The sequence below is a fragment of the Mauremys mutica genome, chromosome 13, assembly GCF_020497125.1.
Source record: "Mauremys mutica isolate MM-2020 ecotype Southern chromosome 13, ASM2049712v1, whole genome shotgun sequence".
In the NCBI taxonomy this organism is placed as follows: Eukaryota; Metazoa; Chordata; order Testudines; family Geoemydidae; genus Mauremys; species Mauremys mutica.
In genome coordinates this window covers 44,326,951-44,349,815 of record NC_059084.1, presented here as the reverse complement: position 1 = coordinate 44,349,815, position 22,865 = coordinate 44,326,951, and the positions used below count along the sequence as shown (strand labels likewise).

Here is a 22,865-nt window from a genome sequence, read left to right as displayed (position 1 = left end):
CAGAGTCCACACCCCAATCCCCTGCCCCAGCCCAGAGCCCCCTCCCACACATCTAACCCTTCGACCCCACCCCCCAGCCCAGAGTCCACACCCCAATCCCCTGCCCCAGCCTAGAGCCCCCTCCCACACACCTAACCTCTCAACCCCACCCCCAGCCCAGAGTCCACACCCCAATCCCCTGCCCCAGCCCAGAGCCCCCTCCCACACATCTAACCCTTCGACCCCACCCCCAGCCCAGAGTCCACACCCCAACCCCCTACCCCAGCCCAGAGCCCCCTTCCACACATCTAACCCTTCGACCCCACCCCCCAGCCCAGAGTCCACACCCCAATCCCCTGCCCCAGCCCAGAGCCCCCTCCAACACACCTAACCTCTCTACCCCACCCCCAGCCCAGAGTCCACACCCCAATCCCCTTCCCCAGCCCAGAGCCCCTTCCCACACATCTAACCCTTCGACCCCATCCCCCAGCCCAGAGTCCACACCCCAATCCCCTGCCCCAGCCCAGAGCCCCCTTCCACACACCTAATCTCTCAACCCCACCCCCCAGCCCAGAGTCCACACCCCAATCCCCTTCCCCAGCCCAGAGCTCCCTCCCACACACCTAACCTGCTCCCAAGAACAATAACCTGCTCCTTTCCCAGAATCAGGGGCAGAAATCAAAGATCTGAACTTTCAGCCGTTCCTACTCCAAGCCACTGACCCCAGCTCCCCCACCGAACAGAGGCAGAACAGGGGAGTTCTGATTTCTGTCTCCAAGTCCCTCTCTTCCAGGCCAGTTCTCAGGCAGTTCCTGCTGAAAGCAGGATAATCATAGCTCAGGGCCTGGCAGTTTCCTGCCCCCCCCCAGTCTCATCAGGGCATCTTTCATCTCCTTGTTCCTCAGCGTGTAGATGAGGGGGTTGAGGAGCGGGGTCACCGTGGTGTAGAATACAGCCACCACACCATCCAGTGGGTGCCAGGATCCTGGCCTCAGGTAGATGAAGAGCCCGGGCACATAGTAGGTCACCACCACGGTGACATGAGCCACGCAGGTGGAGAAGGCCCGGCGCCTGCCCTCAGCCGAGCGGATCCTCAGGATGGCTGAGACGATGTAGACATAGGACATCAGGATCAGAAGGAAGCAGGTGAGGGCCAGGAAGCCGATGTCCACAAACGTCACCAGTTCGTTGAGCGCCGTGTCCCCGCAGGCCAGCTTCAGCACAGCTCGGATATCACAGAGGATGTATCCCACCCTGTTCTCTTGGCCATAGGGCAGCTGGAAGGTCAGCGCAGTCTGTAGGGTGGAGTGCAGGGAGCCCCCTAACCAGGTCCCCGCTGCCAGGCACAGGCAGGTTCTGTGGTTCATAATGACGCTGTAGTGCAGTGGCTTGCAGATGGCCAGGAAGCGGTCGTAGGCCATAACCGTGTAGAGGAAGCACTCGGTGCAGCCAAGGAAGTGGAAGAAGAAGAGCTGGGCCACGCAGCCCTGGAAGGAGATGGCCCCGCCGCCCGGCAGGAAGCCGGACACCATCTTGGGCACCACTACCGAGGAGACCGTCATGTCCAGGAAGGACAAGTAGCAGAGGAACCAGTACATGGGCTTGTGCAGCTGGCGCTCCCGGGCCACTGCCAGCAATATGAGCAGGTTCCCACACAGCGTCAACAGGTAGATGATGAGGAAGAAGAGGAACAAGGGAATCCGCAGCTCTGGGGGATATGGGAGCCCCATCAGGACGAAATGGGTCAGCTGGGATTGGTTCCCACACTCCATTTACTTGGTCTGTGTCCCTGAAGGTGAACCCGGGGTGTTAATGATTAATGAGCAGAGAAGCAGTGGATTATCTTTGCAGGGGCATTTGGGACAAGATTCACTCCTGTGTCGGGGAAGAATCGAGCCCAGAAGCCCTGACTCCCCATCTCTCCCTCTCTGCTCTACCCCATGAGATCCTGCTCAGCTCCAAGAGCTGGGACCTTAACTCTGTAGTCCTGGCAACCAACCACCCTTGCTCTAACCCTCTGGACCCCACTTACCTCCCAGAGCTGGAAATACAGACCTGGAGACCTGACTCACATCCCCTCCCCACTCCTTAACTCTCACTCACCACCCAGAGCTGTGAAAATAATCCAGAAGCCCCAGCCCACCCCCAATCTTCCCCACTGGACTCCATTCCCTTCCCAGGGATGGGGATACAACCCTACATCCCAAGAGTCCAGATCCTAGTGTCCCTTCCCCATCTTCTAACTCCCTGCAGCCCACACTTGACAAGAGGAAGTCCTTCTCAAACCCCCACCTCAGGACTTTGGTGTCTAGTCCTCATGCTGGTCCCACTGCGCAGGAGTGGATTTCAACGGGGGTGCTCCGCAGAACATAAGGGGATAAAGCTTCCCACTTTTGAGTCAAACTCAACTTCTAAGTGACCTGGGATAGGAAAAAAAAACCCTCTCTGGAAAGTCAATTCTGGAACTGCCCCCTGCAGAGGTTTTTGCACCTTCCCCTGATGTTGCCAGTTCAGGCCACCATCAAGGAGTGAGTGGCTGTTCTGTGGCATGAAGGACTCACTTGCCATGGGAAATGGAAATTTTCACCAGCTAGGAACCTGGCCCTGTAGTGAGAAAGAGCAGCAGAGAGAGACTGAAACAGGTGACAGACCAGTCCTGCAGCTGCCCCCCGGATACAGTTACCTGGAGTGCGTTGCAGCTGGGATGCATGACTTGGTAGTCAAGCAGGTCCTATTTGCTCTCTTCCATGCTCTGAGATCTCCCTTAAATCCCCCCAATCAAACATTTCACACAGGAGGTGGCTTTGGCTCCAATGTGATGCCAGCCCCAAACAGGCAGGGACTCGGTGTAAATGTCCCCTATAAGAGATCATCCCGGAGTTGCCGGCTGCAGAGTCCATGAACTTGCCTCTCACGGTGGGAGCCTGAGCTGGGTGGGTCTCGGTGCTGATCTCCGTTTCTATGCATCGTTGCTCCACTCTGTTAAATTTTGCCCTCAGCTCTGTTGTGTCCTTTCTCTCTGCAACTTCTTTTAACCTGGCGTCCCTCCTGCACTAGTCTCTGTGCTCTCGCCTCTTCCCCCTCATGTATTTCTCTCTCCCCAGCACCACTCATATTAAACTGTTGACAGTTGCTGTATTTTCAAGCAAGTAATGAGGTCCCCCATTGGCAAACCCCAATGGGCATCATTAGAAATGGTGTTTGGGGCAAAAATGAAGGCAACAGAGCATTGACTTAGCTGTTAAAGGAGACCATGGATCTTAAAAGAATGACCCAGTGCAGGACTGCAGGGAGTGGGATACGGGCTCAGTAGGGGGCATGCTCCCCTACCAGTCGGTGCTGACCCCCATGCTCCAGAATGGCACTAGGGGGTGCTTTGTTTTATGCAATGGGATGAGGGGGGGTCACCAGGTGTTGCTCTCCCTTCCAAGTCTGTTCTGAACCCAAGGTGGCATTAGGGGGAGCCACCTTGGGTTTGGAACAGACTTGGAGGGAAAGGGGTTGGAACAAGGACGGGGAAGGGGTGGGAAGAGGTGGGGTGGGACAGGGCCTCATGGAAGGGGTGGAGTGGGGGCGGGGCCAGGGGCAGAGCCAAGGCTTTTGTATCTTTATATGTAAAGGTGTCAGTGATGCGGCCCTCGGGCCAATGTACTAGTCCTCATGTGGCCCTCGTGGTGATTTGAGTTTGAGACCCCTGACCTAGACTTTAGTAAGGCTTTTGATACAGTCTTGCATGACCTCTCATTAACAAACTAGGGAGATAAAACCTAGATGGAGCTACTATAATGTAGGTGCATAACTAGTTGGACAACAATTCCCAGAGAGTAATTATGAGTGGTTCACAGTAAGGCTGGAAGGGCATAATGAGTGGGGTTTCATAGGGGTCAGTTCTGGGTTTGGTTTTGTTCAATAGCTTCATCAACAATTTAGATCATGGCATAGAGAGTACACTTAGAGGGTTTGTGGATGATACCAAGCTGGGAGGGGTTGCAAATGTTTTGGAGGATAGGATTATAATTCAAAATTATCTGGACAAATTGGAGAAATGGTCTGAAGTAAATAGCATGAAATTCAATAAAGACAAATGCAAATTACTCTATTTAGGATGGAACAATCAGTCACACACATATAAAATGGGAAATGACTGCCTAGGAAGAACAGGAGTACTTGTGGCACCTTAGAGACTAACAAATTTATTTGAGCATAAGCTTTTGTGGGCTACAGCCCACTTCATCGGATGCATAGAATGGAACATATAATAAGAGTATATATATACATACAGAGAAGATGCCATACCAGCTATAAGAGGCTAATTAATTAAAATGACCTGTTACCGGCAGGAAAAAAACTTTTGTAGTGATAATCAAGATGATCAATTACAGACAGTTGACAAGAGGTGTAAGGATAGTTATCATATGGAAAAAGATTCAAGTAGTGTAATGAGAGTGAAATAACAGAACGCCACTAGCCGTCACCTTCAGCCTCCAGCTAAAACCTCTCCAGCACATCATCAAAGATCTACAACCTATCCTGAAAGATGATCCCTCAGTTTCACAGATCTTGGGAGACAGACTAGTCTTCGCTTACAGACAGCCCCCTAACCTGAAGCAAATACTCATCAGCAACCACACACCACACAACAAAAACACTAACTGAGGAACCTATCCTTGCAACAAAGCCCGATGCCAACTCTGTCCACATATCTATTCAAGTGACACGATCACTGGACCTAATCACATCAGCCACGCCATCAGGGGCTCATTCACCTGCACATCTACTAATGTGATATATGCCATCATGTGCCAGCAATGCCCCTCTGCCATGTACATTGGCCAAACTGGACAGTCTCTACGCAAAAGAATAAATGGACACAAATCTGACATCAGGAATCATAACACTCAAAAACCAGCAGGAGAACACTTCAGCCTCTCTGGCCACTCAGTAACAGACCTGAAGGTGACAATTTTGCAACAGAAAGACTTCAAAAACAGACTCCAAGGAGAAACTGCTGAGCTTGATTGATTTGCAAATTAGATACCATTAACCCTGGCTTGAATAGAGACTGGGAACGGCTGAGTCATTATACTACTTGAATTTATTTCCTTATGATAACTATCCTTAACCTCTTGTCAACTGTCTGGAGAGGGGGTGAAATGGGGCAGGAAGAAGCAGGGTCAGGGTGGAGCAGGGGAGGAGTCAGGGCAGGGTTAGGGCCTTGGGGGAAGGGGTGGAGTGGGAGTGGGAGTGGGGGTAGGGGTGGGGCCTGGGGCAGAGCCGGGGGTTGAGCACCCTCCGGCACTTTTGAAAGTTGGCACCAATGGGACTCCAGACACCTGTGTCACTTGCACTCTGCTTGCTTTGGCTTCCCATCTGTAAAATGGGACTAGTGCCACTTCCTTTAGGCTGTTTAGATCATGAGCACTTTAGGACAAGGACTGGCTCTGCACAGTACCTGCTAGAGTGGAGGCAGATCCCCAGCTGGTGTGAACTTGCCTCAGCTCCATTGGAGTCAATGGTTCAGATCTTCAACTGGTGTGAATTGAAGTCAGTGGGGACATGTCAGTTTATACCAATAAGGGTCTGGTCATATGGCCATATCTAAATGTAGTGAGATTTCTATAACTTTCTGGCCCAGTAGCATTAATTTCCTTGGTGCTCAGTTCATTGTGTGTCAATGTAACCAATTTTTCAGTTGTAGAGGTTCACATTCCCATCTATTGGGTGATGTTTTCCCCTGCACAGGTCCATTGAAAACCCAATTTTCCATCAAAGAAAAGCTTCAAGGGATCATTTATTACTAGTCCATAATAATGATGGTAGTGACTGGCTTTTATATAACTCGAGATGTTCTCATCTGTACACCTGTCGGATCCTTTTTTGAAATCTAAAAAGCTCTTGTCCTCAGTATCTTGTGGCCTTGAGTTTGTCAGACTAAGTGTGCAGTTTAGGGCTTAAGTGGTAAGTAACCAGTGAGCAGACCATGGTGAACTTCCTATCACACGTGTACTTTAGGGTGGGAATTTCAAAGGCACCTCCCAGGAGCTAAGTGTCTAATTGCCATAGACTTTTGTCTTCCTTTTGGAAATTCCAGCCTTAAAACCCAACTATTTTCATTTCATATTTTTACAGTTCTCTTAAATTTCACTTGTTCTCTGCCGGTCTTATAAATGGGCCCAGTCCTCTCCAGACACTGAGTTCCAGATTTATTTTTCATTGGAACACCTAGAAAAAGCACAGAAAACTTAGAGGCAGCAAAGAGTCCTGTGGCACCTTATAGATGAACAGACTTATTGGAGCATGAGCTTTCGTGGGTGAATACCCACTTCGTCAGAGAGAAAACTAGAGACAAGTTCCAATCAAACAACAGCTGAGGGTAGGAAACAAGAAAAAACAAGCTTTATTCACAGGTTTTATTCCCACTCCATATTACTCAAACTTCAAGCACAACCACATGCAGAAGACACAGTACATAAGCAGCACAAATCCCAAACACATTGTGTGTGATGAGTGTAGAGTTCTCACATAAGTTAAATCTTCTATTAGCATTTTCATTCCTTTTTTTACTTATTTATCTTTCTTGCTCTATCTAAGTAGAGGGTGAATTTTTAAAAACCACCTAATTGTCTTAGGAGAGAAGGTCCCATTTTCAAAAGCCATTAAGGTGCCCAGTTCTCACTGAAATTCCATGGGACAAAGGCCAGATTTTCACAGGTATATTGTCACCTACAGGTGCAGATAGGCACATAGTGGGATTTTCAAATGGCCTTGGAGTTTAGGCCCAGATTATTGTCACAGTTTAGAGCAACTGCACTTGTATTTCTCCATAGTGGTCCAGCAGGGGCGCATCTTGGGAGGAGACCCATGTCTCTTTCCCTCCTGACTGGGGCTTTTCCAGGCTTAACATTTCCCTTCACTGCATTATTCCCTCAAAAGCCATCCTGCCTAAGCAGCCCTGCTTTGCTGCTCCCCTCTGGGTGGTGCACAGTTCTTACCACACAGTTCTTGCTAAGCAAGCATATTTTATTCTTAAGGTAAAAGCAATACAGAGATATCACTAAAAACCATAAAAGAACCTACATGCATAGTAATAAGCTTAGCAAAGATCAGCCCAACTCCAACATGGGCTCTGTCAGGGGATTAGTCCTTCAAACCGCACAACCGGGTCTCTTCTGTGGTTACCAGCTCATAACAGCCTTAGCTCAAAACTAGCTCAAGCACGACAAGTTTAGTCCATTCTTTATGCAGGATGGGGGTTTTGATCTGGCGTTTCCAGGAGCAGGTAATCCATAGAGAAATTTTTTTTCTCCATGCAACATAGCTTTGAAAGACCTCCAAAGTACCCCCTTCACATGTACTGTCCCAAACAGTTCTTCACATGTACTGTCCCAAACAGTTCTTTGCAGTTCCTCACATTTCCCCAAGATTCCATTCATCAGTCTCCTAGAAAAGTTACATTCAGTCCACAATAACACACGCACAATTGTATTTGTAATACAACAGACCCCAAGGGATTAAACTTAACTCAATAAGGTTTATCCAGGAAATTGCCATATCTGTCACACCTTTAAAAATCTGGTGCTTGACATCTAACTCTCATTGATTTCTATGAGCAAATCTTTTGAAAATCCCACTAGGTTCCTATCTTTAAAAATCTGCCATAAGGTCTAGCTTTATGAAGGAGTTTAGTAAATTCCACTAGGCACATAGAGCTTCTAAATAGGTTAGGTGTTTAACTCCTACAGAAAGTAACTGGGAGTCTGGCGCCTGACTCACTCAAGGTGCTCTTAGAAACCTTATTAGGTGACTAAAACATGCCTTTGAAAATCTGGTCCTCAGACACATACTTCCCACAGCTTTTCAGGGAGAATAAGACTCCTAAATGCCTCCATCACTTTTGACACTGGGAGTTAGTCTCCTAAATCACTTAGGCGGCTTTGCAAATTTTACCACAAATACATTGATCTTTAGGGCATGGTGAAAAATCCAATGGTTCTCCCAGGAATTTTAGGCAGCCACCTAGGGCAGGTGCTTGGTGAGCTGTGGTTCATACCAGAAAATGAAGGGAATTTTTTTCCTTCCCTTTTGCATTTGCAGAAGATGCTGCACTTGCTTCTGAAGATCTGTGTAATAAAGCTGAGATTTACATAGTTTTCTACAAAATTTGGCACTCCAGTTCCTTTTAATTTTGATGCAGACTGAGTATGCTGGTCCCTTAGACAGCTTTGAAAATGTCAGCCTTACAGTATGTTAAAAGACCGGAAGGGATTTTTAGGAGCATTTCTACGATTTGTAGAACTCCAGATAGATAGATGGGGCTGTGTGGGGATGGGGAGAGACACAGAGGTTCACAAAAGCCATGGAGCAAGCGTGCAGATGTATTTGTAGATATGTTTCCATTCAGACTCACGTGTGATTCCTGCAGATGCTACACATCAACGTGCAGGCATTTGACCCCCTCTCAGTTTTTTCAGAGCTGCCTTCACCTCCTTGTTCCTCAGCGTATAGATGGCCGGGTTCAGCATGGGCGTGACCACATTGCCAAAGATCTGCACAGCAGTCATCAGCACTTTGCTTGGCTGGGGCTGAGTGTAGACCAGGGCGCAGGGACCAAAGAACAGCGTCACCACCACCAGATGCGAGGTGCAAGTGGAGGCCACTTTGCGCCACCCTTCGGCTGAGTTCATATTCAAGACAGAGTAGATGATCCTGATGTAGGATGCAAGAATGAGGAGGAAGCAAGTTATGGGCACAAGACCAATGTTTGTCAAGGTCACGGTCTCAATGATGTACGTGTCTGCACAGGCCAGCTTGACCACCGGGAAGATGTCACAGAAGAAATAGTCCACCACATTGGACCCACAGTAGGGCAGCGTGAAGGTCAGGCTGGTGAGGATGGTGGCGTGGAAGGAGCTGGTGATCCAGGTGCCAGCGGCCAGGAGGGCGCACACCCTCCGGTTCATGATGGGCAGGTACCACAGTGGGTGGCAGATGGCCACATACCGGTCATAAGCCATGACGGTGTAGAGCAGGCACTCGGTGCTGCCCAGGAAGTGCCCAAAGAAGATCTGGGACATGCACCCACCCAGCGAGATGACCCTGCTCTGACCCCAGAGGATGGTCAGATATTTAGGGATGCTGATGGAGGAGATTCCAATGTCCAGCATGGCGAGATTGCAGAGGAAGAAATACATGGGGGTGTGCAAGCGGGGGTCAGCGAGGATGGCTGAGAAGATGAGCAGGTTGCCCAGCAGCGTGCAGAGGTAGAAGTCTAAGAAGGTGATGAAGAGGATGGTCTGGAAGCCATCGGCATCAGGGATCCCGAAGAGGATGAAATGAGTCACCAGAGTGTGGTTGACCAGCCCCATGTGGGACTCATTCCTGGGTAGGGGAGAGAAATAATGCCAGGGAGTTATTGAAACAAAAATAGCTGCAATGGTCACTCTTCCTTCCACTGCCCCCATTATTCACTGCCATCGGGAGCGGTGTATATTTCTGTCACTGGATGGCCAGTTGGGGTCATGGCCTCACTGGGCTGGCGCTGATCACAGAGAGAGAAAATATCTGCCTTGAAGATCTTACTGTTCAGAGACAAAGAGACAAAGGGGACTCTATTCTATTCTATTCTATTCTATTCTATTCTATGTTCTTCTTCTTTTCTCTCCTCACCTACTCCAATTTTTTCAGTTCTATTCTATCTAGGCCCTTACCCCCCATTCTCACCACAGTACCTCAGAGCCTTCCATTTGTGGCTAACATTTCTCATTAGTAGTTTTTTCTCTCTCAGCTTTGAATGACCTCAGCTTTGTTGGAGCTGTGAGTTGTTTGGGGGTATTTATCGGGGTCCCAGAGAGAAGGAAAAGGAAAGCAGGAGAAGGGGAAGAACCACAGCCAGAGGTGGTGGAGCTAGGGGTGCTGAGGGTTCGGCAGCACCCCCTGGCTTGACATGGTTTCCATCATATCCAGGGTTCACAGTTTGGTTCAATGGCACTCACACCCTCACTGCACAAATTGTTCCAGGGCCCCTAGACACAGCTTGTCATCGCTCTGCCGTGAACAGCAGGCTGGGCTCTGTAGATGGGACAGGGGCTTTTTAAGGTGAGCTTTGAATGACAATGACGAAGTGTCTGTGTGAATTTTTCCAGGGAGTTTCCCAGGCAGGAGAGGCAGAGGAAGCGGAGATACTGGTGGGTTCAGGTTATGACAGATGGAGAAAGGAAGATAAATGATACAGAGACTGGCAGACAGGTACTGCCCAGGGAAGGATGGGTGGACGGCTGGATCGATTTCTCTCTAAAGAAAATATTTGGCAGACACCTTCCTCGGCACGAGGCACAGTGACAGGTTCAGAGACAGACACAGATTGAGGGACAGAGAGAGAAGAATTTACCAAAGCAGGGGCCTTACACTGGCTGCTTTGGGAGAGGCGGCTCCAGCTGACGGGAATTCTCCTTTTCTGTCTCCTGGCAGTGACTCCTTTCTAGCACCATCCAGCTTTCTTATCCCAAACGGCCCATAGCCCAGGAGAGGTGCACAGCCTGGGTGCTAGGTATCCAACCGGGAGACCTAATCTTCAGCATATCACCCCACGCTGCTGCAGACCCCACAGATTTATCACAGCTTCCAGCCTCCTTCCAGCTCTCCCTGGTCTTTATATCTCCGCCGAGCCCCTCAGGACCAGGGCCCTAAATCCTCGAGAGGCTCCTAATCTGAAATCTTGGTTGAGTCTCCAATTAACAGAGATTGGGCATCATTTCAGCTAACGCTCATGGACCACTGGGAGTGGCCCTTCGGCGGTTTCAATAAGAGTAGCACCATGGAACTGAATTGGCCATATCCCCACCTCCACCCAGGTCTGGATTCAAGTCTTGCTCCCCCTGACCTGACTCCTGAGCAATTCCATTAGATTCCCTGGGGCTCCTTCCCCTCCCAGCCAGGCACCTGATGTAAATCAGGAGTAACACTACTGCAATCATGAGAGCTGTGTAGATTTCTACCAGCTGAGTATCTGGCCCAGCCATTGGAGGGGGGATGGGATGGGACATTCATGCTTGTCTAGTCTCTCCGGTTCTGTGACACAAGCCAACAAATTCCCCCCACTGACATGAAATAGGAGTAAACTGGCCTGGAGGTTCAGCTGGAGGGCTCTGTATCCAGCACAGCTTTCTCCTGGGTTTGTATGTCCTGCTGTTCTCCTGCCCCCATCTCTGTGTCTGTGTGCGCACAGGGATGTATTCATGCTGTGGTGTGGTTATGTGTGAGGGTGAAATTCCCCCCTGTGTAGATGGAGAAAAACCTACGTCCTGCGTACAACTTCACATCATGTTTTGCAAGATACCAGAGACTCCAAGAAGAGCATTGAGTCGTTTGGGGCAGTACAGTAGCTCCCAGCAACTCCAGCTAGATCCTGACAATGTTGTCCTGGATGCCACAGAGACACAGGGTGAGACAGATCCTGCCTGTCAGAGCTCAGTAGCTAATTAAGCCAAACACTGTGACAATTATCAGCCACATGTTAAAAGGTGAAACTGAGGCACGGAGAGTTTCAGGGTGGGATTTTCAAAGGAGCCGGGCTCCCACAACTCATTCCAATTCACTGGGCATTGGGACCCAATTCCTACTGGTCGGATGAAACTCTCGATCGGATTGAATTGTCTAAGGTGACAAAGGGAGGCTGTGGAAGAGCCGGTAATCTGGTCCAGATTTCCTGGGTTCCAGCCCGAGCACTGGCCATAAGAGCCTTCTCTTTTCATTGGGATGAACCTCGCTCTGCATCTCTCTAAGCCTCTGGGCCTGTTCTCTTACCCTCCCCTCTATGCAATCAGGGTTCAGGAGTCGGGGCCTTTAGAGCATTACGGCTGATTTAACTGAACCAAGGCTGCTTCTTTACTAGCCAAGAGACCGGAATGAGAGACCCGCACCTCGTCTAGGACCTCCACTGTGCATCTGCACTAAGGGGTCAGAAGTGGTTAGCTAAATAGGTGAGAAGTATGTGAATGTGGACATATCCACAGACCCCACACAGAGAGGGATGTGAGAGAGACAGGCCTAGATTAGGGGGAGTTCCAGCAATGATCTCATCCATCCATTAGCTGGTGTCCAAGCTCCGCAGTTGTAATAAGTTCCCTTGCGATTCCTGTAATCTCTCTCATTTCCCGCTCTTTCTCTGAGGGGCTTCTTACTTGGGAGCCAGAATGCAGGGGCCAAAGCAGACGTGATAATTAATCTCTGTAGGTGTGTTATCCCCAGCCCAGGCATAACACCCTAAGGGGCTCAATGGCCGTTGAGGTTAATTAAAATGTTGATATTTCTAACGAGTTCCCAGGCTGAGCCGTCTCACTGCTCTGGAGACTAGGCTCAGAGGTTACTCTTGGCTTGCATGAGCTGAGTTCTGTGTGTCGTTGACACAAACCCCAGAACAGGAACTGCCTTTGAGAATATTAGTTTGTATTATCACTATTATTATCATCAGTATTATGGTACGACCTACAATCTGGAACTGAGACATAGGCTGCTTTGTGCCACACCCCACAGAGACACACAGTAAGAAACAGTCCCTGTCTGAATGTGATACACCTTTAATAGCTGAGAGTGACAAAGGTTTTAATTAGCCATGTATAACAGATGAGGAAACTGAGGCACAAAGCGATTGAGTGAGTTACTGAAGGGCAATCAGGGACTCTTCTATAGAGACTGTACTGGAACTCAGATCTCCTGTGTCCCAGGCCTTTGTCTTACCCACAGGATAATGGTTTGCCAATAATTCCCACGTGCTCTCTTCCTTCTGCACAACCCACCACCACATGAACTGATTTTTCACCTTGCTGTCTGGTCACCCTAGTTGAGTTGATACAGTTCTCAGTTACAAAATACTATAGCCGTCTGCTCACCCTGCTTCTCCCTTTATGGCTGGCCCGTGCCCATGGCCTGTCGGTAAAGAGAGCTTTCCCACTCTCCATCAGAAGCTACTGCAGTTTTTTTAAATCAATGTGCACAGTTACTGCACTGAACTTCCATTCCAGGTTTTCATTTCTCAGGCAGCGTAGTCTGGATTTGTGGCTCTGTGAACATTGGTTCCCCGGAGAAACAACAGAGAAAATTCAGGACAAGCTCCATAGTGCAAAGGGGGTGCTGCAGTTCAGGGAGCGGTGAGGGCAACTCAGTAGGGGACGCCCTTCCCTCCGAGTCAGGGGTATTTCTCGTGCCGCGGTGTTGGGCTCGCATGTGCTGCTCTGCAGATCGACCTGCCAGGGACCAGGCTCAAGGCATCTCCCCCGGATTCCTTTCACTTCTTTTCTTGTATTATTTGTTCATTTCAAGGCAAAAGGTTAAACCCACGTCCCAGGAGTCAGGGATAATGCTGAACAACGCTCTATTGTTTCTGTTGGGTGGAAGGCCCGAGGCCCTGTTGCAGTAGGGGCTGCACCCACAGACGGCCAGAGACAGCCCCTGCCCTAAAGAGCTTACAAGAGAAATGGGTGGGAGAAAGGAATAATTTTTACCACTGTGTCTCAAGTGGGGAACTGAACCGCAAGGAGATGACATCATTCACCTAAGTTCCTGCCTTGCCCGCATTAACCCTGGCACGCATGTATTCACTTCCTGCCTCACCCCAGCCCTGGGTAACTTTATTGACCTCATGCATCAGCTGAACCCTAACATCACCCAACTGCCCTGCCTCAATCCAAGCAGAATTCCTTTGACCTTTTCCCCAACGCTAAACCTAGGATAACACCAGTGCCCTCCTCCCTCACCCTGGGAAAACTCCCCTGACATCCATCCCAACCCTACAGGGCCACCCAGAGGATTCAGGGGGCCTGGGGCAAAGCAATTTTGGGGGCCCCTTCCATAAAAAAAGTTGCAATACTATAGAATACGATATTCTCATGGGGGCTCCACTGGGGCCCGGGGCCTGGGGAAAATTGCCCCACTTGCCCTGTCCCCTCTGGGCAGCCCTGCAACCCTAACCCTGGAATAACTCCACCAATCTCCTCCCCAGTTGGGATCTGGATCCGGAGTGATGGAACCTCCCTAAAAGTCAGGATCCACTGGCACCTGAACAGTGGGCCAGTCACGCATGCTTCCCCACCTCATGAGACCTCACCCTCCCATCACCTCTTCCCCCAATGTCCTGCCCCCCACTCTCTGCTCCCTCCCTATATAGCTCTGGGTGCATTAAGGAGGAATATTGAGTCCGAGCAGAGAGTTGATTTTACCTCTCTGTTTTGCACTGGCATGACCGCTGCTGGTACAGGGTCCCGTTCTGGTGTTCACAATTCCAGAAGGGGGCTGATAAATTGGAGATGGTTCAGAAAAGAGCCATGAGAATAATTGAAGGAGTAGAAAACCTGCCTTGTAAGAATAGATTTAAAGAGTCTGAGCTCTGCAGATGTGTGTAATAAGGCTGAGATTTTCAAAGTCCTCTTCAAGGTTCAGATCTCCAATGCCTGTTAATTTGAATGCAGACGGCGTGTGCATCTCCCTTAGGCAGCTTTGAACATGTCAGCCTTACAGTGTGTCAAAGACAGCTAGGGATCTTTAGGAGCATTTCTATGAAGTGTAAAGCTCCAGATAGATCGATGGAGCTGAGTGGGTATGTGGGGGAGAGAGAGAGGTTCACAAAAGCCATGGAGCAGCCATGCAGATGTATATGTAGATGTATTTCCACACGGAGATGCTTGCTATTTCTGCAACTGCCGCACATCAATGTTCAGGTATTTGACCCCTTCTCAGTTTTCTCAGAGCCGCTTTCACCTCCTTGTTCCTCAGTGTGTAGATAGCCGGGTTCAGCATGGGTGTGACCACGTTGCTGAAGATCTGCACAGCAGTCACCAGCACTTTGCTCAGGTGGGGCTGAGTGTAGATCAGGGCACATTGCCCGAAGAACAGCGTCACCACTGTGAGATGCGAGGCGCAAGTGGAGGCCGCTTTGCGCCGCCCTTCGGCCGAGTTCATCTTCAGGACAGAGAACATGATTCGGATGTAGGAAATGAGGATGAGGAGGAAGCAGGTCATGGGCACCACCCCAGTGTTGGTCAAGGTCACGGTCTCAATGATGTACGTGTCTGCACAGGCCAGCTTGACCACGGGGAAGATGTCACAGAAGAAATAGTCCACCACATTGGACCCACAGTAGGACAGCGTGAAGGTCAGACTGGTGAGGATGGTGGCATGAAAGGAGCTGGTGATCCAGGTGCCAGAGGCCAGGAGGGCGCACACCCTCCGGTTCATGATGAGCCGGTAGCGCAGCGGGTGGCAGATGGCTACGTACCGGTCGTAGGCCATGACGGTGTAGAGGAGGCACTCGCTGCTGCCCAGGAAGTGGTAGAAGAAAACCTGGGACATGCACCCACCCAGCGAGATGATCCTGCTCTGACCCCAGAGGTTGGTCAGCATTTTGGGTGTACTGATGGAAGAAAAACCAATGTCCAGCACGGCGAGATTACAGAGGAAGAAATACATGGGGGTGTGCAAGCGGGGGTCAGCGAGGATGGCTGAGAAGATGAGCAGGTTGCCCAGCAGTGTGCAGACGTAGAAAGCTAAGAAGGTGATAAAGAGGATGGTCTGGAAGCCGTCAGCATCAGGGATCCCTAAGAGGATGAAATGAGTCACCAGAGTGTGGTTGACCAGCCCCATGTGGGACTCATTCCTGGGTAGGGGAGAGAAATAATGCCAGTGAGTTACTGAAACAAAAAGACCTATTGTCACATAGCTGCAATTATCACCCTTCCTTCCACTGCCCCCATTATTCACTGCCATCGCGAGCGGTGTATATTTCTGTCACTGGATGGCCAGTTGGGGTCACAGCCTCATTGTGCTGGTACTGATCACAGAGAGAGAAAATATCTGCCTTGAAGATCTTACTGCCCAGAGACAAAGGGGACGTCTATTCTATTCTATTCTATTCTATTCTCTTCTCTCCTCACCTGCTCCAATTTCTTCAGTTCTATTCTATCTAGGCCCTTACCTGCCATTCTCACCACAGTACCTCAGAGCCTTCCATTTGTGGCTAACATTTCTCACTAGTAGTTTTTTCTCTCTCAGCTTTGAATGACCTCAGCTTTGTTGGAGCTGTGGGTTGTTTGGGGGTATTTATCGGGGTTAGAGAGAGAAGGAAAAGGAAAGCAGGAGAAGGGGAAGAACCACAGCCAGAGGTGGTGGAGCTAGGGGTGCTGGGGGTTCGGCAGCACCCGCTGGCTTGACGTGGTTTCCATCATATGCAGGGTTCACTGTCTGGTTCAATGGCACTCACACCCTCACTGCACAAATTGTTCCAGGGCCCCTAGACACAGCTTGTCATCGCTCTGCCGTGAACAGCAGGCTGGGCTCTGTAGATGGGACAGGGGCTTTTTAAGGTGAGCTTTGAATGACAATGGCGAAGTGTCTGTGTGAATTTTTCCAGGGAGTTTCCCAGGCAGGAGAGGCAGAGGAAGCGGAGATACTGGTGGGTTAAGGTTATGACAGATGGAGAGAGAAAGATAAATGATACAGAGACTTGCAGACAGGTACTGCCCAGGGAAGGATGGGTGGACGGCTGGATCGATTTTTCTCTAAAGAAAATATTTGCCAGACACCTTCCTCGGCCCGAGGCACAGTGACAGGTTCAGGGACAAACACAGACTGAGGGACAGAGAGAGAAGAACTTTACCAAAGCAGGGGCCTTACACTGGCTGCATTGGGAGAGGCGGCTCCAGCTGACGGGAATTCTCCTTTTCTGTCCCCCGGCCGTGACTCCTGACTAGCACCATCCAGCTTTCTTATCCCAAGTGGCCCATCACCCAGGAGAGGTGCACAGCCTGGGTGCTTGGTATCCAACCGGGAGACCTAACCTGCAGCATATCACCCCACGCTGCTGCAGACCCCACAGCTTTCTCACAACTTCCAGCTTCCTTACAGCTCTCCCAGGTCTTTATATCTCTGCCGAGCCCCTCAGGACCAGGGCCCTAAATCCTCGAGAGGCTCCTAATCTGAAATCTTGGTTGAGTCTCCAATTAACAGAGATTGGGCATCATTTCAGCTAACGCTCATGGACCACTGGGACTGGCCCTTCGGCGGTTTCAATAAGAGTAGCACCATGGAACTGAATTGGCCAGATCCCCACCTCCACCCAGGTCCGGATTCAAGTCTTGCTCCCCCTGACCTGACTCCTGAGCAATTCCATTGGATTCCCTGGGGCTCCTTCCCCTCCCAGCCAGGCACCTGGTATAAATCAGGATTAACACTACTGCAATCATGAGAGCTGTGTAGATTTCTACCAGCTGAGAATCTGGCCCAGCCATTGGAGCGGGGATGGGATGGGACATTCATGTTCGTCTAGTCTCTCCGGTTCTGTGACACAAGCCAGCGAATTCCCCCCACTGACATGAAATAGGAGTAAACTGGGCTGGAGGTTCAGCTGGAGGGCTCCGTATCCAGCACAGCTTTCTCTGCGTTTGTATGTCCTGCTGTTCTCCTGCCCCCATCTGTGTGTCTGTGTGCGCACAGGGATGTATTCATGCAGTGGTGTGGTTATGTGTGAAGGTGAAATTCCTCCCTGTGTAGATGGAGAAAAACCTACGTCCTGCGTACAACTTCACATCGTGTTTTGCAAGATACCAGAGACTCCAAGAAGAGCATTGAGTCGTTTGGGGCAGTACAGTAGCTCCCAGCAACTCCAGCTAGATCCTGACAATGTTGTCCTGGATGCCACAGAGACACAGGGTGAGACAGATCCTGCCTGTCAGAGCTCACTAGCTACCTAAGCCAAACACTGTGAGAATTATCAGCCACATGTTACAAGGGGAAACTGAGGCACAGAGGTTTTCAGGGTGGGATTTTCAAAGGAGCCGGGCTCCCACAACTCATTCCAGTTCACTGGGCATTGGGACCCAATTCCTACTGGTCGGATGAAACTCTCGATCGGATTGAATTGTCTAAGCTGACAAAGGGAGGTTGTGGAAGAGCCAGGAATCTGGTCCAGATTTCCTGGGTTCCAGCCCGAGCACTGGCCGTAAGACCCTTCTCTTTTCATTGGGATGACCCTCGCTCTACATCTCTCTAAGCCTCTGGGCCTGTTCTCTTACCCTCCCCTCTGTGCAATCAGGGTTCAGGAGTCGGGGCCTTTAGAGCATTAGGGCTGATTTAACTGAATCAAAGCTGCTTCTTTACTGGCCAAGAGTGCGGAGTGATAGACCCGCACCTCATCTCGGACCTCTACTGTGCATCTGCACTAAGGGGTCAGGAGTGGATAACTAAATAGGTGTGAAGTACGTTAATGTGGAGATATCCACAGACCCCACACAGAAAGGGATGTGAGAGACACAGGGCTAGATTGGGGGGGTTCCAGCAATGATCTCATCCATCCATTTGCTGGTGTCCTAACACCACAGTTGTAATAAGGTCCTCATGATTCCTCTTATCTGTATCATTTCCCGTTCTTCCTCAGTGGGGCATCTTACTTGGGAGCCAGAATGCAGGGGCAGAAGCAGACATGGTAATTAATCTCTGTAGGTGTGTTATCCCCAGCCCAGGCATAACACCCCAGGGGGCGCAATGGCCATTGAGGTTAATTAAAATGATGATATTTCTAATGAGTTCCCAGGCTCAACCGTCTCAATGCTCTGGAGACCAGGCTCTGAGGTTACTCTTGGCTAGCATGAGCTGAGTTCTGTGTCGTTGCCACAAACACCAGAACCGGAACTGCCTTTGAGTATTTTAGTTTGTATTATCACTATTTTTATCATTGGTATTATGATACGACCTACAGTCTGGAGCTGAGACGCAGGCTGTTTCATGCCACACCCTGCAGAGTCACAGAGTAAGAGACAGTCCCTGTCTGAATGTGATACACCTTTAATAGCTGAGAGTGACAAAGGATTTAATTAGCCACGTATAACAGATGGGGAAACTGAGTCACAATGCAATTTAGTGAGTTTCTGAAGGGCAATCAAGGGCTCTTCTACAGACACTGTACTGGAACCCAGATCTCCTTTGTCCCAGACCTTTGTCTTACCCACAGGATAATGGTTTGCCAATAATTCCCACGGGCTCTCTTCCTTCTGCACAACCCACCCCCGAACTGATTTTTCACCTTGCTGTCTGGTCACCCTAGTTGAGTTGATACAGTTCTCAGTTAGAAAATACTATAGTCATCTGCTCACCCTCCTTCTCCCTTTGTGGCTGCCCCGAGCCCATGGCTTGAAAGTAAAGAGAGCTTTCCCACTGTCCATCACCAGCTACTGTGCTTTTTAAAATCAATGTGCACAATTTCTGCACTGAACTTCCATTCCAGGTTTTCATTTCTCAGGCAGCATAGTCTGGATTTGTGGCTCTGTGGAGATTGGTTCCCCGGAGAAACAAGAGAGAAATTTGGTTTCCTGGAGAAACAAGAGAGAAATTTTCAGACAAACCCCTGCAGTGCAAAGGGGGCTCTGCAGGTCAGGGAGCGGTGAGGGCAACTCAGTAGGGGACGCCCTTCCCTCCGAGTCAGGGATATTTCTCCTGCCGCGGTGCTCGGCTTGCATGTGCTGCTCTGCAGATCAACATGCCAGGGGCCAGGCTCACGACATCCCCCCCAGATTCCTTTTACTTCTTTTCTTGTATTATTTGTTCATTTCAAGGCACAAGGTTAAACCCACGTGCCAGGAGCCAGGGATAATGCTGAACAACGCTCTATTGTTTCTGTTGGGTGGAAGGCCCGAGGTCCTGTTGCAGTAGGGGCTGCACCCACATACGGCCAGAGACAGCTCCTGCCCCAAAGAGCTTACAAGAGAAATGGGTGGGAGAAAAGAATAATTTTTACCACCGTGTCTCAGGTGGGGAACTGAACGGCAAGGAGATGACATCACCCACCTAACTTCCTGCCTCGCCCGCATTAACCCTGGCATGAATGTATTCACTTCCTGCCTCCACTCAACCCTGGGTAACTTTATTGACCGTGTGCATCAACTGAACCCTAGCGGCACCCAACTGCCCTGCCTCAACCCGAGCAGAATTCCTTTGACCTTTTCCCCAGTGCTAACCCTAGAATAACACGAGCATCCTCCTCCCTCGCCCTGGGAAAACTCCACTGACGTCCATCTCAACCCTAACCCTGGAATAACTCCACCAATCTCCTCCCCAGTCGGGATCTGGATCCGGAGTGACAGAAGCTCCCTAAAAGTGAGGATCCACTGGCACCTGAACAGCGGACAAGCCACCCGCCCCTTCCCCTGAGACCCTGCCCTCACATCATCTCTTCCTCCAGTGCCCTGCCCCCCACTCTCTACTCCCTCCCTATATGGTTCGGGGTGCATTAAGGAGGAATATTGAGTCCGAGCAGAGAGTTGATTTTACATCTCTGTTTGGCACTGGCACAACCGCTGCTGGTACAGGGTCCCGTTCTGGTGTTCACAATTCCAGAAGGGGGCTGATAAATCGGAGAGGGTTCAGAAAAGAGCCATGAGAATAATTGAAGGAGTAGAAAACCTGCTTTGTAAGGATAGATTTAAAGAGTTTGAGCTCTGCAGATGTGTGTAATAAGGCTGAGATTTTTCAAAGTCCTCTTCAAGGTTCAGATCTCCAATACCTGTTAATTTGAATGCAGATGGCGTTTTTCATCTCTCTTAGGCTACTTTGAACATATCAGCCTCACAGTGTGTCAAAGACAGCTAGGGATCTTTAGGAGCATTTCGATGACGTGTAGAGCTCCAGATAGATCGATGGAGCTGAGAGGGGATGTGGGGGAGAGAGAGAGGTTCACAAAAGGAACATGCAGATGTATATGTAGATGTATTTCCACACGGAGACGCTTGCTATTTCTGCAGCTGCCGCACATCAGTGTTCAGGTATTTGAACCCCTCTCAGTTTTCTCAGAGCCGCTTTCACCTCCTTGTTTCTCAGTGTGTAGATAGCCGGGTTCAGCATGGGTGTGACCACATTGCCGAAGATCTGCACAGCAGTCACCAGCACTTTGCTCAGGTGGGGCTGAGTGTAGATCATGGCACAATCCCCGAAGAACAGCGTCACCACTGTGAGATGCGAGGCGCAAGTGGAGGCCGCTTTGCGCCGCCCTTCAGCCGAGTTCATCTTCAGGACAGAGAACATGATTCGGATGTAGGAAATGAGGATGAGGAGGAAGCAGGTCATGGGCACCACCCCAGTGTTGGTCAAGGTCACGGTCTCAATGATGTACGTGTCTGCACAGGCCAGCTTGACCACTGGGAAGATGTCACAGAAGAAATAGTCCACCACATTGGACCCACAGTAGGGCAGCGTGAAGGTCAGACTGGTGAGGATGGTGGCATGAAAGGAGCTGGTGATCCAGGTGCCAGCGGCCAGGAGGGCGCACACCCTCCGGTTCATGATGAGCCGGTAGCGCAGCGGGTGGCAGATGGCTACGTACCGGTCGTAGGCCATGACGGTGTAGAGGAGGCACTCGGTGCTGCCCAGGAAGTGATAGAAGAAAACCTGGGACATGCAGCCGCCCAGCGAGATGACCCTCCTCTGACCCCAGAGGATGGTCAGCATTTTGGGTGTACTGATGGAAGAAAAACCAATGTCCAGCACGGCGAGATTGCAGAGGAAGAAATACATGGGGGTGTGCAAGCGAGGGTCAGCGAGGATGGCTGAGAAGATGAGCAGGTTGCCCAGCAGTGTGCAGACGTAGAAGGCTAAGAAGGTGATGAAGAGGATGGTCTGGAGGCCGTCAGCATCAGGGATCCCTAAGAGGATGAAATGAGTCACCAGAGTGTGGTTGACCAGCCCCATGTGGGACTCATTCCTGGGTAGGGGAGAGAAATAATGCCAGTGAGTTACTGAAACAAAAAGACCTATTGTCACATAGCTGCAATGGTCACCCTTCCTTCCACTGCCCCCATTATTCACTGCCATCGCGAGCGGTGTATATTTCTGTCACTGGATGGCCAGTTGGGGTCACAGCCTCATTGTGCTGGTACTGATCACAGAGAGAGAAAATATCTGCCTTGAAGATCTTACTGCCCAGAGACAAAGGGGACGTCTATTCTCTTCTCTTCTCTTCTCTTCTCTTCTCTCCTCACCTACTCCAATTTCTTCAGTTCTATTCTATCTAGGCCCTTACCTCCCATTCTCACCACAGTACCTCAGAGCCTTCCGTTTGTGGGTAATGTTTCTCACTAGCAGTTTTTTCTCTCTCAGCTTTGAATGACCTCAGCTTTGTTGGAGCTGTGAGTTGTTTGGGGGTATTTATCGGGGTCCCAGAAAGAAGGAAAAAGAAAGCAGGAGAAGGGGAAGAACCACAGCCACAAGTGGTGGAGCTAGGGGTGCTGGGGGTTCGGCAGCACCCGCTGGCTTGACGTGGTTTCCATCATATGCAGGGTTCACAGTTTGGTTCAATGGCACTCACACCCTCACTGCACAAATTGTTCCAGGGCCCCTAGACACAGCTTGTCATCGCTCTGCTGTGAACAGCAGGCTGGGCTCTGTAGATGGGACAGGAGCTTTTTAAGGTGAGCTTTGAAGGACAATGGCGAAGTATCTGTGTGAATTTTTCCAGGGAGTTTCCGAGGCAGGAGAGGCACAGGAAGCAGAGATACTGGTGGGTTCAGGTTATGACAGATGGAGAGAGAAAGATAAATGATACAGAGACTGGCAGACAGGTACTTCCCAGGGAAGGATGGGTGGACGGCTGGATCGATTTCTCTCTAAAGAAAATATTTGGCTGACACCTTCCTCAGCACGAGGCAGAGTGACAGGTTCAGGGACAGACACAGACTGAGGGACAGAGAGAGAAGAACTTTATCAAAGCAGGGGCCTTACACTGGCTGCATTGGGAGAGGCGGCTCCAGCTGACGGGAATTCTCCTTTTCTGTCCCCCGGCCGTGACTCCTGACTAGCACCATCCAGCTTTCTTATCCCGAATGGCCCATCGCCCAGGAGAGGTGCACAGCCTG

General features: G+C 50.2%; 4 protein-coding genes across 4 annotated transcripts; all 4 read right to left on the bottom strand.

Annotated features, from left to right (window-relative positions):
* Positions 1–809: 809 nt before the first annotated feature.
* Positions 810–1,754, bottom strand: LOC123347445 (olfactory receptor 10G6-like). The gene has a single exon (XM_044984863.1). The coding sequence runs from the start codon at positions 1,749–1,751 to the stop codon at positions 810–812; it is 942 nt and encodes a 313-aa protein (XP_044840798.1). The 5' UTR covers positions 1,752–1,754.
* A 6,657-nt stretch (positions 1,755–8,411) lies between these two features.
* LOC123348081 (olfactory receptor 958-like) lies at positions 8,412–9,344 on the bottom strand. The gene has a single exon (XM_044985400.1). It carries the CDS (start codon positions 9,342–9,344, stop codon positions 8,412–8,414), a length of 933 nt encoding a protein of 310 aa, XP_044841335.1.
* Positions 9,345–14,679: 5,335 nt separating this feature from the next.
* On the bottom strand, positions 14,680–19,271 carry LOC123347444 (olfactory receptor 958-like). Its single transcript, XM_044984861.1, has 2 exons — positions 19,116–19,271; positions 14,680–15,625 (listed from the first exon to the last, which is right to left on the bottom strand). Exon 2 carries the CDS (start codon positions 15,610–15,612, stop codon positions 14,680–14,682), a length of 933 nt encoding a protein of 310 aa, XP_044840796.1. The 5' UTR covers positions 15,613–15,625; positions 19,116–19,271.
* A 1,498-nt stretch (positions 19,272–20,769) lies between these two features.
* LOC123347443 (putative olfactory receptor 10D4) lies at positions 20,770–21,702 on the bottom strand. The gene has a single exon (XM_044984860.1). It carries the CDS (start codon positions 21,700–21,702, stop codon positions 20,770–20,772), a length of 933 nt encoding a protein of 310 aa, XP_044840795.1.
* Between the last annotated feature and the right edge of the window lie 1,163 nt (positions 21,703–22,865).

Excerpts from the sequence above, each read along its gene's own strand:
- LOC123348081 (XM_044985400.1), bottom strand. The coding sequence starts at position 9,344 with ATGGGGCTGGTCAACCACACTCTGGTGACTCATTTCATCCTCTTCGGG.
- LOC123347443 (XM_044984860.1), bottom strand. The coding sequence starts at position 21,702 with ATGGGGCTGGTCAACCACACTCTGGTGACTCATTTCATCCTCTTAGGG.
- LOC123347444 (XM_044984861.1), bottom strand. The coding sequence starts at position 15,612 with ATGGGGCTGGTCAACCACACTCTGGTGACTCATTTCATCCTCTTAGGG.
- LOC123347445 (XM_044984863.1), bottom strand. The coding sequence starts at position 1,751 with ATGGAGTGTGGGAACCAATCCCAGCTGACCCATTTCGTCCTGATGGGG.